Genomic DNA, 14289 nt, shown 5'->3' on the forward strand with positions numbered 1-14289 from the left:
ACAGTACAATGAGAACTGTCATCTACAGTGAGAAGTGGAATTTAAAAGCGGGGAATACCTCTAACATAGGAAATTTTTAAAGGTGCTAAGAAATCCAAAAGAGTGGCAATGATCTACTAGATCCAGACTTAGGATCCTCTAAAAGTTTACACTCAGCTTTCATTTTACTTTCTTGCCATCAGGTGTGGATGGGGAAGAGGCAAGTACGGCAGTTATACACTGTCCAAATGCACACTTGTAGATTTCTTGCCATCTTAGTGGAAATAATAGAAGGCAAGTACCATAACAGTGCCCTGCCCAGTACCGGCGGTGCCATCCACTTGGAGCCCGGAGACAATACAAAAAAATCTCCATTAAGCAAAATTCTTATCAGAAATTTCAATTATTCCAAGAATAATGAGTTATTAATCTAAGAGGAAATGTTAAGACGCCACCTTGTTCAAATCCTTCCATTTAAATAGCTGCCTTTTTTTTCCATCACTCTTATTTATTTAGGCATATGTGACAGAAAACATTGTGATGCTTAAAATTTGGAATTTTTAATGAAAAGAATTACATGAAGCCAGAGTTTCCTAAGCAACAAATATTTTTAATGGAAAAAATTGTTTTTGAACTGACCTTTCTTAGTAAGGAATGTGTTAACCTTTGGCAGCAGAGATCAGAGAGTTACCCAAGGAGGGCTGGCTTTTAGGAGCCTATGGGCATCCTTGTCAAATTAGAAAACAAGCCTTCCTGGACACACTTTCTACTTCCAGATGCTGAAAATCATCATTGTATTCTTCTATTTTTAAGAACAAGATGAATTTACTGCCATCTATCCGAAACTTGTTCTAACAAATATATACATTTATGTTTTCTAAAAGTGAATTGTATCTTGGGTTGTGCACTGCGTGAAAGCCCTGGTTACCATTCCCTCTCTGCAGAAAACCTTTCCAGGAGCATGTTTTGTTAAATCATTAACTACATGGACATATGGCATTTTAGTTAGACTGTTTTAACAAAGGCTCTTAATATGTAGTGGCTCAAAAAAGATCAAGTTTTCTCTCTTGCATGTAACAATCTGGAGCAGGGTTTAACAAATTATAGCCTGTGGCTTCATATGCTCTGTGGAAGCAAGGTTAAAGCTGGAACCCAAGCTGAAAATAAGTCTGAGAATAGTGGCTTTTCCTTTTCCTAAATCTAAAATCCATAAAAACATATTAGAAGCGGTTTGGAATCATATTATCTGATGTAGTGGCCCTTTGTCACTCTGTGTCCGACAGAATCCCCCACAATACTGCCTGTTCACCACTTCTAGGATGGACACTTTTTTACAATTAAACGTCTCTGAAATCGGGTGTTTCTGATTATCAATGGCATCTTAGATTACCCGCATTTCAGGGCATGCCCAGTCAAACAAAGGGGACAATAAATGCTCAGCAAACGTTGGCTGAGCATTACAGTTATTAACCGTTACAGTTATTAACCTCGTCAAAAAAGAATGGAGATTAATGGTAGCTGGGACATTTTAAAATTGGTTGATCATCTCTTTATGGTCAAAAACTAGAAAGATAACTCTTATTTTTGAGCAATAGTCTTGTGAAAAGAAACACGCTGAGAGTACTGAAATTCAAAAATAGTCCTGACAATTATCTCCAGGTCTTCGTGTGGTATCTTTATTCAGGGAAGGAGGCAAAATTACAAAGTAGCTGAGTTTCTCTTTACTGGAAAATCCCTTCTTTAAAAGGGTTTTAAAAAATATTTGACTCTGAAATCTAACACACATATGAAAAATAGAAAAGAGAAATTCACACACACGCACAGAGGGGGCCAAAAAATATATATACACATTTTAAGAAAGGAAAAAAACTGGATTAAAATTGTATTACTCAATATATAGTCACGTTTGACTTCTGCAATTACAAGAGGTGCTCAAAGTGGTTGCCATCAACGTCCAGACACTTCTGATTACGGCGAACTACTACTTGAGCAACATTGACCGAAGTGTCCACTTGCATACATTTTTTTGGCACCTCTGCTATAGAATTTAACACATCACATGGGACCCAAGTCAAGAAATAGAACATTACTAGGACCCTAGAAGCATCTCCCCATTCCTCTACACTCCCAACTTACCTCCTGCAACACCCACCAGTCACCACTCCCTCCATTTCTTGTCCAAGTAACCAAGATCACTATTGTCCTAACATTTGTGAGAATAATTTTTGTTTGCCATCTATGTTCAAATCCCTAAATTATATAGTTTGTTTACTTCCTTTAAATGGTGAGCTTCCATAGCTCATCAAGATTGGGTTATGGTTGAAAACTTTCAAAAATATTTCGTGTCTAGTGAGCAAAAAAGGGAATGCATGTAAATTGCTGGATAATAACAAAATGTCTTTTCTTAAATCACACACAGATAAAATGAATTTTTATAAACACAGGCGATTTTCATATAAAAAAGAACAATAGAATAAAAATAATTCGTGACAACATGTTTATTTTATTAAGCCCTACCTCAGCTTTCATTTACAAGCAAATATTTTCAAAGAAAAAAAAATCACAAGACAATATTTTCAAATGTTATACCATCTACATAAAAATTAAACTTGCAGAATTTACAAATTAATATTCTGAGCAGACAGATAAATTATACATCCTTTTGCAAAATCAATCTACAGCATTTAAAAATTCATACTGTTACAACAAGACATTCTTTCTTTACAATCTACCTATTTACATAGCTTTGCCCACCACAGATGATACACTTTTCATCATAGCTACCAAGGTTTGCAAACATAGTATATTTAAAATATATTTAGCAGCATATAAAAAAAAATAGATAAAAGGGGAAGGAAATACTACTATTAAATAAAAATGAAATTAAAAGGTGATAATAGAAATAACTCCATAGGAAAATAGATCAAAATATATATCTGTTAAGACATCAAAAATGTTTCCATCACAGAATGTATGCACAGCACTAATAAAACAACTTGACGGCATTGTAGTCCTGAGCACAGGATATATATAGCACAGCTGCAAAACTTTGGTCAATACACGTAAACGTCAACATTTAACACAAACCGTTTAACGTTCTTTGTTAGTAGATTAAAGTCAATTCCTCTTTATGAAAAATCATCAACGGTATTCTCATCTTGTTTTTTTCCCATTACATTAAAAGAGTTTTGAAATTTGGAAACCCTCCATAGACTGATATAAATACCAGACAAACAGGCCACAATTTGACTAACATTTCCAATATGTTTAAATACATAAATCATCTGAACACACTATATGAATGAGTTCATAGTGGGCTGTATTACATTCCAGGTGTATTTTCTGACTGTCACAAAAGCAGACATATCGTAATTCAAATAATTTGAAGGTGTTTTTTTATAGCTAGTCACAAAATTCCAGCCACAATAAAAGTGCGAATCAAGCAGTATATCAATTATAGGATACATATGTATTGGGAGATATTAATATTAAGCACACAGGATAGTACACAATTTTATTAGAATACCACTTATATTCAGCAGTTGGATTCAGATATATTTTCCAGTTAATCCCATTCATAAATCTTTGCCTAATAAATGTAGGGTAACAATTTCCATAAAGACCATACACAGCATTATCACAGTATTCAGTTTATGACTATCTTCATTCATGTTTAATTACTGGCAATATCTTCCCCCAGATCTCCTGTGTCGGAGACCTGCCCATCTTGCAAATTGCGAGCCTTCCAAATTCTCACAGTCCGATCACTACAAAACAATAAATTAAAAATGAACATCAGAAAAGAGGAAGAAAGATAAAGAAACAACTCTTAGAATTACTTATCATGGAAACATTTTCTGAAGAGGTCTTTAATAGTAAGTAAAAATATCCATTGTCCCATACGTATATCTAACAGGTACCCATAATAATGATATTAAAATAGCTCATATTATTAAGGGCTATTGGGCAGTAGGTAGTGAGAGGCTGTGATCCCTGAGAAAAGGAAAACAAAGAGGGTGAACTGTGCGTGACAGCTCTGGCTTTTCACCCGGAATCACTTTCCAGACTACAGCACAGGGAGTGGGAATCCAAACAGAAAACCAGAGAATAATTAAGTTGAAGACATAGAAATGAAAATCTCGGAAGTATAAAGTAGTTAGAATTCGCAGGACCAAGTAGAGAAGGGGAGCAAGTTATGCAGAAAGAACTATAGAGCTATGGAAAAAGAACTCCATGAATCTACATAGGGGTCCCCCAATGTCTTTGACTGAATGTTAAGCTGCACATAAAAGAAAGAGTAAGAGTGCCAGGCCAGGCCAAAAAACAACTATTAGTGAGTGAGCTATAAGGTGAACAATTCCCAGAGTTCACAGAAGGTTATGTTCAAGTTCCAACCAATAAAGTAGAGCTATCAAACACCTAGAATATTCAGTAGAAATCTAAGAAGATTTAAAAACAAATCGCAAAAAGATAAAGCTGAACCACAAGTAACTTAACTGTCCAACAAACAAAGCCCAACACTCTTTAAAGGAATACAACAAAAATACAGATACTCAAAATACATTACAATGTTCACCATCCAATACAATATTACTTGACATAAAAGAAGCAGGAAAAATGAGACCCATATTTATAAGAAAAATCAATCAATGATAACAGATCTAGAAATATCAGATAGAATGGAATTACTACACAAAGACTTTAAATTATTAATTCCCTAGTTTTAGCACCTTTAAAATAGGGATTAGAATATTTATCTTCTAGAGTTCTCATGAAGAATAAATGAGTTAATGCCTCAAAAGCACTTAGAACAATGCTTGGTAGACACTAAGCAGTATACAAATATTTGTTAAATAACAAATAAATATGTAGAACTATTTTGAAAATAGGCCTTCTGATATCCTTGGCTATTTTCCTGCTTTTTTAAGTTATGTAGTAAACACATTTCCATCTGATACACTATGGATAAACTGAGAAAAAGTTTAGGTCTTCAAAAATAAGACCTAAAATGTCGTGGAAGACAGGTAAATACAGTAAATCATATCACCCACCAGACCTCAGTGATACACAATACTTCTATAGTCCTATAGCTCTGAAGGGTATTAAGTTATTTCCAGTAAATTAGCAACAAACAAACAAAACAAGTTTCCAAAGGAATAAACAAAAGTGGTGACTTTTAAGAAAGTAATGCATTGTGGAAATAGCATCCCTGAAACACCAAAGGCAAGCACTTTCGAGAAACACAAAATAAATTGGCTTTGATGTACATCAGAGATGAAAAGAAAGTAACTCTAAATGAAAAGAAGGATTCAATGTAAACAGCACAAATAATAAGCAATGCCACAGAAATGTTGCAGGGGTTTCAAAATAAAATTAGGGTAACCATGCATGTGGCTAGATGGATCAAGAAGGTGCTCAAATTAAATTAAGTAATATGACGGATACACCAATAATGCAGGGAGATTGTCAAGATAAATTTTCATGAGAAACTACATTTTATTTGAATAAGACCAATGCCTCATATTACAGTACATATGCTTTCCTTTCCAAAGGACTTACATACATATTATGTCATTTTTTATGGCCACAACATCTCTCCACCTCCTTTAAGCATCTTGTTAAATGGTACTTTATCGGTGAGGCTTTCACTGACCCCCTGTTGTGTAACCCCTACCCCACGATAGCCTCACTCGCCCTTCCCTGTGTTATTGTTCTCTATGGCACATATCACCATCTAACTAATGTTTACTGATTTGTTTTCTGTCCTTGTCCTTAGAATGTAAACTGGGGTTTGGCTCTGTTGTGTTCACCTCTTTATTCCCATAGCAAATGCATCACGAAGGAATAAATGAGAATCAATCAACCCAGCCATGCATATAAAAAAGGAAGCGGATGTTATTACTATGTACTTATATTTTAAAGGGAGGTGGAAGAGGCACAAAGAGAGTTTTCAAATGATTTGTCCTAAATGTGCAAAATGGCAAGTTTGTTATCTTTCTGGGGGAAAAAACTCTTTAGAAATTCATCATCTATGCATGACTTTATTAAAAAAACAGAAATCACCAGGGGAAGACCTGGCAGCAGACTTCCTAGTATACTCCGAGTGTAATACAGGAGTAACACTGTCATCATGTATAATCTGGGAAGCCCAAACTCAGTGCCCACCGCGTACATCCGAAAAGATAAATGAGACATCTTCACGCAGACATGAGAATGATTGTAATAAAGAGGGATTTCAAGGTTTTCATAGTCTCCATTTCAAGGTATTTACAACTTATAATCTTTATTAAACCTGGACACAAGTCACCAATACAGAGGAAAATCATATGGGGGGGAAACTTACTCGGCTGCAGTAAAAACGTGGGTGGAATTAACACATATGGCATTGATAGGACTATCGTGACCCTTCATCTCTCCGACTGGCACAAAAGTATCCATGTTCCAGAGTTTCAAAATGCCTCCTCTGCAGCCACTGAGCAAAACTGGGTGGCCTGGCACCACTCCCAGGGCACAGACCCAATCCTTATGCGCGTTTGGAACTTGCTGAGAGAAAAAATAAGGAGAAATCCGCAGCTGAAGGGGAGCCTCCCAAATGGACATTCTCACACCAAAAACAGTTACAAACATTTTTATTGACAAAAATCAATTTTTGGAATGTTGAATGGCCTGGAAACTGTAAAAATCATTTTCTACACAATCACACTTAGTAATTTAAAGAAATAAATCTGTCATTTGCTCCCAATGTGTCTCATTAATTATCATCAGATAATTATTAATTATCATTAATAATAGTAAAGGCCTATGATGTTAAAAATCTACAGAATCTAAAAAATCTGAAAAGTATATGAAATTTTTCAAACATTACATTTTCTTCATGGGCAGTAAATATCTCGCCTTTCTGCCAAATTTGCTTTAATACAACTTTGTAAACTACAACCCGGTAAGTAGACTATAAGGATGGCCTCATAAAATCACTGCCTTAAACTTTTGGTAGAGAACATAGAGGCCTAAAGCTTTTTGTAGAAGACTGGAGCTAACCTATATATTTCATAATAAACAAACAATAATTATATGATCAGATTGCATGACTATATTTTATGCACAAATATATTTATATGCACAATATAAAAGTTACAACTGTGAATGTATGTCTATAAAAGAAAAGCTTTTGAATGCAATTTATTCATCTGTTGCCAAGTGGTTTTTTTTTTCTATTAATATTCATGCTACTTCTTTATTTTGTTTTTGTCTGGTTGCAAGTAGGAAAGTGGTAGCAACTGCAATATATACACACCCATAGATGTGTAAGGAAAATCTTGAAATTTAGAGTGATTTCATCTGTTAACTATTTTCTTCCCCCTGGGAATTAGGAAAAGACACCAATATTTGATTGTATTCATACAATACTTCAACCCGACTATTGTTCTACAGAAAATGAGAGAACCATTACTTTTAGATGCATGAAGATGCTCTTGTAAGATGAGGAATACTAGTCTGAATTTAGCTAAACGTGTTAATCTATGGAATATGTATACATAAAACAAAAACAAAACAAATGAATAAACTATAACTGCTCTACTCCAAGACTGATTTTATTTAGTGAACACATGTGTGAGACAATCCCAGATCTTTCAACTCTTATCAGTGTCTATTCTCCTCTTATCTAGGAGGTATTATGAAATGTTGAATGTTGCCCTTCTCATAATTAGTAAATCTGGTGGGTGATGATAAAACACTCCTTAAGAGGAAGCTGTCATTGATATTATCCCTAAACAATGAAGAGCTACATAGAGGCTCTTCAAATTCTTATACAGATGACTGAATGGCTTTGAAATACCCACTCCGTTACGTGAAAAGGTTTTGCATTACCTGTAGAAGGTCTTTTTGCGCTAAGTCCCATTTCTTGATTCCATTATCTCTGGACCCACTAAAGAGGTTATCCCCTTGTATGGTTAGCGCCTCAATGCCATCATAATGAGGGGGCTCAAAATTGTGGGTGGGACTCACAGTTCCAAGAGCCCCTTCAGTTACATCGAACATCTAAAAAACATTAGAAAGAAAGCAGTCATCTTATTTAACTTACAAATAAGCACCTACATGTGTGCCTTCATAGAAACACATAGACATATACTCGTAAACTAACCAGACATGATTTGTTTGGTCACAATACTTTTCTAAGTTAACTAAATTAACCTGGTATGTACGACTTTGGATGAACCTGAGTCCTATTTTCACACTACTTCTGCTTGCACGTCACATGCTTTTAAGAAAGGCAATCAATTTTTTCATGTACAAGTGTATACATGGTATGTTCAATTCCAAAAATACTACATACCAATCCAGTTGAAATTTAACTAATTGATAGGATTGTTATTTAAACTCTATTGGGAAGCTCTGCAGTCCTGGTAGTCATTTCAAATGGCCCTAAAGCTGTATTTCAAAACATTTCACTCACCTCAGTTTCCCTCGTCTCTCTTAGCTGTTGACCCTGTGACTTCCTGAAAAAGCTAGCATGATCAAAATTATATTTTTTGGACCTTTGCCATCATTCCAAAGTTTCCTTTTATCCTCATTCTCTTACTTTTCCCTTTTTTTCCCCAGATGCTAGAGTGTACTTACTTCTTCCCAAGGTTCACATCTTTCATTTGAGTCTAACTCCTCCTACCACCTTCATCAATTGCCACCACTTCACTCTTCTCCAACTTTTTTTCACCACTGAGCCCATTTCCTAAGCACATCAACATGCTCAAGTCTACTGAATACAAAATTCTTTCCCCTTATCCATTCTATTTTCAAGTCACTAACCCATTTCTCATCTCAAAGCTTCTGGGAAAAGTACTTACACTCTTCCTATCACTTTTTCTTACTGTATCCTCTTTTTAATTCCTGTTGCTTCTTACAGTATTTCCCAAGGCTGACTCCTGTTACCTTCCCTCTCCTTTGACCATGCCATCTACTCCAACTCCTTGAATATTTGCTTCTATGTAAATGGCTCCCAAACCGACATCTCTAGTCAGAACTTATCATGAGCTCTGGACTTGCCTTTCTAATAGTCTTCTGGCCTACGTGATGATGTCCTCTGGTAGTACCTCAAATTTAACATTTCCAGAATCAAACTAAACATCTTTCTTCTCCTTACCTGCAAAGTTCATAAAGTCTGAAGGCTATAATATGCTCAGTATAAAAGATGGTGACGGTGAGACTTAAATATTAGTTGCATGACTGTGTTAAAATCTTTAAAATCCCTCCCAACCTATCTTCTATCAAAAATGAGAATACATAATTAATTAAGATGATATAAGCAGGAACTATTACTGAAGAAAAGATCAGGAAGAAAAAGCTAAGGTTAGAAATGGGAAAAAGAAAATTGATTAAGAGAAAGGGTGAAAGAGTTTGAATACTTGAAACATATCATTTAATAGGAGAATATAATTCAACAACTCTGTGATACACACTTTGATGTAATGATCCTTGGAGCCAGTGATGATTAGATCTTGTCCACTGGAAATCTGATCTACAGTAAGGCACATAACAGGGCCTAGGTGTCCCGTTAACTTTCCTGTAGACTGAAACCTTTAAAAAGAAAGAAAAAATAATTTTATTTGAAAATATTTTTTAGCATGCTGACACTGACTCTCAACATAAATAATCTACATTCTTTGATGAAATAATTCACTAATTTTTTTTTAACTTTTAGCTCTGCCTCTATGCCACTCTGTTCAAATTAAGGAAAAAAAAAATTGGCCAAACTAATCTATTACATGATGGAAGTGGGAAGAATCCTAAAGAAGTTATTTCAAAGTTGACTAATGTTATTTAGGTAGTAAACAAAAAGGCATCAAAAGTCCAAAAATTTTGTAATGATTAATTTTTAACTCCAACCTAAGTCCAAATAATCCGTAATCTGTTAAATGTCCAAATGTCTAATAGACATATAACTGATGTTGTGAGATCCACTTTCAAATTTGATTAAAACAACTATATCACTGATATAACTTGCTGAATCAATAATTATATGGAGAAAGTAAAATTATTTTATTATACACACACAATATTCTTACATATACAAATGCACATATATGCACTCATGTATACATACATATATACATACATATATCTATGCACACACATATGTATGTATATGTACATCAGAAAATAGGTGGCACATTTCATCCGTTATTATAAAGATATGAAAATGACCAGAACATATATCTGGCTGGTAGCAAAATGTCTGATGTCAATTATCCGGGGTTTACAATGAACCTTTGTTTCACAGTCCTACCTAAAATCAAGCTGCTGGAATATAGGGATGTATTTATTATATTAGGCTTCCAGGATAGTATAGTTTCTTGAAAACTATTCTCTTAGTTACTATGTTAAAATAAAACCATATTTAATCATGTTGCTGAAATCAACCAGCTCTCAAAATAAAAAGTATAAAGATTTTCTTTTCTTTTTAAGAGTTTTTATTTATTTATTTATTTATTTATTTTTTTAAGGAGGGCACAGCTCACAGTGGCCCTTGCGGGGATCGAACCAGCAACCTTGGTGTTATTAGCACCACGCTCTAACCAATTGAGCTAACCAGCCACCCCAAAAAGTAAAAAGATTTTCAAAAGCTGACCTTTTCTGTCTTATGTCACGATTTTGAATATCTTCCTCCATGGTATTCCTAGTTAAGAGTCAAATTTAATATCTTCAAGAATAAACCAAGTCCTCACTTCTTTTCTTCTTTTCTTAAACAAGCACCACTTATAGTTTTCTATATTTTATTTCTAAAACAGTACTCAGGACTGTGGTTCCTCTCTTTCCCTCTCTTCTATTTATCTATAAATCACATTTATTATACTTTCTCAGTCATCTGTTGAAATGTTATAAGTTATAACTAGTTATTCTCAAAGTTTCTCACACAAGTATCGCTTTGATTTACCACTGACAAAGCCCTTCTAGATGGGAGGTACCCTGTACTATCTGAATTGCAAACTTGATTCAGTACAGTACCCTGTAATTGCCTGTTTAATGGCCTTTATCCTCTATTATAACATGACCTCTAAGAAGGTAGAGACCACATTTGTCTTGCTCAGTCTTTATTCCCAAGACCTACGACAGTTCTGGGGCAGTACCTGCCACAACTGATGTTGAATAAATATTTGTTAACTAATAAATGAATATTCTCCTGCTGCCAAAATTTTAGGAGCTAGAAAAGAAACTAAAATAAACACTCGACTAAAGGATAAAAGCTCATATTTCATTGCAAATAAAATCAAATCAAAGATGTAATGCCTTACATTTCAATTTATCAATATTTATTTCTTTTTAACAACTTTGTCTTCTTAATATTTTATTTTATATTCACCAAAACTCCGAGGATTTATGCCCACATTTGTTAAATTAAGTTTATAAAGAAAATTTTGAGATAGAAAATGTTTAAATGATGCTGCAAAAAGGAATTCTTTCAAAGATACTGGTGAAATTAGAATGAGTATCTTGGTCTCTTCCTAGTAAACGACTCAATTTGTAGACAAACATTAAGAGAGGCTAAGGTTTCAATTCTATTTTCCTTCATATACATTTTTTTTGGCTAACAATAGAACTTAAAAGAAACGAAAGTTGTCAGTTTGCTATAGGACAGAAGAGACTTTTAGGGGTGTTGAGCTGAATAGAAAAGACTATGATTTTACATTGACTTTGGGGTTATAAAATTTAGATTTCACATGCATTAATATGTTAATGTCTGAAAGTTGTATTTTCCATATGCAGGAAGTACATTTTCTTCAAAATTCTACCTTTTAAGATCCCACATTCTGACAGCATTTCCAGAAGCTGCATAAAGGAAAGTGCCAGTTGGGTTTAGTGCAATTTGATTGATCTGGTTCTCTCCAGAAGGAATAGCTACTGTCCGGCTGGTACTTGCAGAACAAGCATCTCCAAGAGTAACTTGACCTGAAGACCTTCACGGAGACAGAACAAAGCAGAACAAATCACATTTCTGCACAAGAGTTCAGCTTTAAATGCCTTGAATTCCTAGAAAACTGGTGATAGGCAACAATAAGAACTGTGTACTTTTTGGTCATTATATGTCCAGAACCTAGCACAGCACCTCAGATACACATAGTAAACAAAAACCTATCAATTATTTAATACCTGCTAATTAAAGATTACAAATATTTCTCAACTGTCGACAATGATGATTTGAGCCGTTTTCCAAGAAGTGGTATTCACTTGAAGCAAGTAATATAAATCATTTAACCATATCAAGTAATACATACTACAAAAATGTAATACTTTAGTATTTTGGAGCAAGGAAATTTAAAATGTGTACTTAGTCACAAATCAAATATGATTTATCTCTTCCTGTTTAATACTAGGCTCTCAAATTTTATTTTCTCAATAGTTTTTTTTCCCTTTATTTTAACAGTGTTCTTGTCATAAACATTTGAACATCCTTCATGGACAGATATAAATAAATAAAAATGCTTTCAATAGGCCTATCTTTTCTTATATTCCGTAAAGAGGAACTTCTCCCCCTTGTGCTACTTGTCTTTAAGTTACTCACGTCAGTGTTCGAATGCACTTTGCTGAATCTCGGATATCCCACACCTTAATATAAGATGTTGACACCGTGAAGACCAAACTTGTATAATTACAGTACTTTACAGACACGACATTGTTGGGATGGCCTCCCAGTGACATGATCTCCTGCCCTGTCACCAGATTCCATACTTTACAAGTACGATCTAAAATAAACAGATAAAAAAAAGGGGAAAATACTGTCAATAGGAACTAAATCAGGTTCTCTTAATAATACACAGTATTTAAACAGTTTCTCTCCTATGAGAAGGATATGCGCTAAGAAAACAGTAATTATTCTGTTAACCTGCCACAGGCATCCTAACTCTATCCCTGACCCCCTGCAGCAGGTTCAAGGACGAAGTAGGGGGTAAAGGATCAGACGGAAGACAGGGATGTCTAGTGTATGCATGATGTGGTATTCAACAAATAATTAGATAAAAATGTGAAATACTCACATCAAAGGAATCTTGTTTTGCACTGCCCCTGAATTTAAGATGGCCACCCCACATCAGCCTCTTCAGAACACTCTGCTTTGATTACGTCCCTCCCTCCTCATAACACACCACATGCATAAACACACACACCTTTCTTTTCCAGGGGTCACTGGTTGATGGATTTTATTTTTGACCTAAATATATAATCATAAAACTGTTCTATTTTGTTTTTCTGACATGTTAACTATCTAATTATCCTGGAGAGGTAAATTTAATTTGAATCATTAAAAAGGTATATTTTCAATGAGCAGATTATTTTTAAGTTGGGGGACTGCTTGCCATTATTTACAGTTCATATATAAATGATGTAATACAGAATTATTACACCTGAATTGTACACCTGAAATCTATGTAACTTTACTAAAAATTGTCACCCCCATAAACTTCAATTAAAAATAATAATAAAAATAAATTCTAGCAAGATTCTTATTCTTCCCGCAGAGACAATGAGCAATAAATGTTTACTGATTAAACAGAGTCTTGTAACATCCCTAAATACTAAATAACTTTTACTAGCTCCCCATATTCTTGTATATGCTTCCTTCTTACCTTTCTAGCCTTACTGTCCACCACTTCTCTTATGCATATTCTCCTATTCAACCCAGTTGGATTTAGTTTCCAGGCATACCCAATTTTTACCTCCATGTCTCTGCTCATGTTGTTCTGTAATCTTGGTTGCCAATCCTTACCCTTCACTGCACAAACCATCCTACCAGGTTCATCCTAAATGCCTCTTTGTCAAAGTCTTCCGTATTTCTCATATCTTGGCATAATCTGTCCTATCTCCGAAATCAAAAAAAACTCTTAGTCTATAACTCTTCAAATCATTAATACTTGATTTCTAGTTACCTGCAACTATACCAAAGGGGGTCAGAGTGCAGGTTCGGAGACACGTAGACCTAGGTTTCCAATCCTGGCTCTCCCATTTACTAGCTAAGTTTTTCTAGGAAAATTATTGAATTTCTTGAATCCTCAGTTTATTCATTTGTAAAACGAGGATGCAACGTGTATTTTACTTGGGGTCGTAGTGTGAGTTAAATGAGATGTACTTTGTACAGAGTCTTGCATAGTCTCTGAGATACTGAGAGTGCTCAAGAAATGCTACCCATCTTACTCTCTTTTACCACATCGTACATCGTAATGGCCTTTTGGAAATTTTTATATAAACTGCATTAATAAGCGTAGGGTCTTGCATGCATTAGGTGCTCAATTACCAAAGGGAGACACATTCTCTCAACATTGT

The 14289-nt window shown here is 34.7% G+C and overlaps 1 protein-coding gene across 16 annotated transcripts in view; it reads right to left on the reverse strand.

Moving 5' to 3' along the window:
• Positions 1–2462: 2462 nt before the first annotated feature.
• The window catches only part of KIF21A (kinesin family member 21A), a 132672-nt gene continuing 120845 nt past the window's right edge, over positions 2463–14289 (reverse strand). For all 16 annotated transcript variants that reach the window (XM_033116639.1, XM_033116644.1, XM_033116650.1 and 13 more), the window contains 6 exons: positions 12536–12716; positions 11766–11930; positions 9435–9552; positions 7849–8019; positions 6323–6522; positions 2463–3746 (listed from right to left, as the gene is read on the reverse strand). In XM_033116639.1, coding sequence (XP_032972530.1) covers positions 3653–3746; positions 6323–6522; positions 7849–8019; positions 9435–9552; positions 11766–11930; positions 12536–12716 — 929 coding nt within the window. In that variant the 3' untranslated portion in view covers positions 2463–3652. The remainder of the gene's footprint in view (positions 3747–6322; positions 6523–7848; positions 8020–9434; positions 9553–11765; positions 11931–12535; positions 12717–14289) is intronic.

The sequence above is a fragment of the Rhinolophus ferrumequinum genome, chromosome 10 (assembly GCF_004115265.2).
Source record: "Rhinolophus ferrumequinum isolate MPI-CBG mRhiFer1 chromosome 10, mRhiFer1_v1.p, whole genome shotgun sequence".
In the NCBI taxonomy this organism is placed as follows: Eukaryota; Metazoa; Chordata; class Mammalia; order Chiroptera; family Rhinolophidae; genus Rhinolophus; species Rhinolophus ferrumequinum.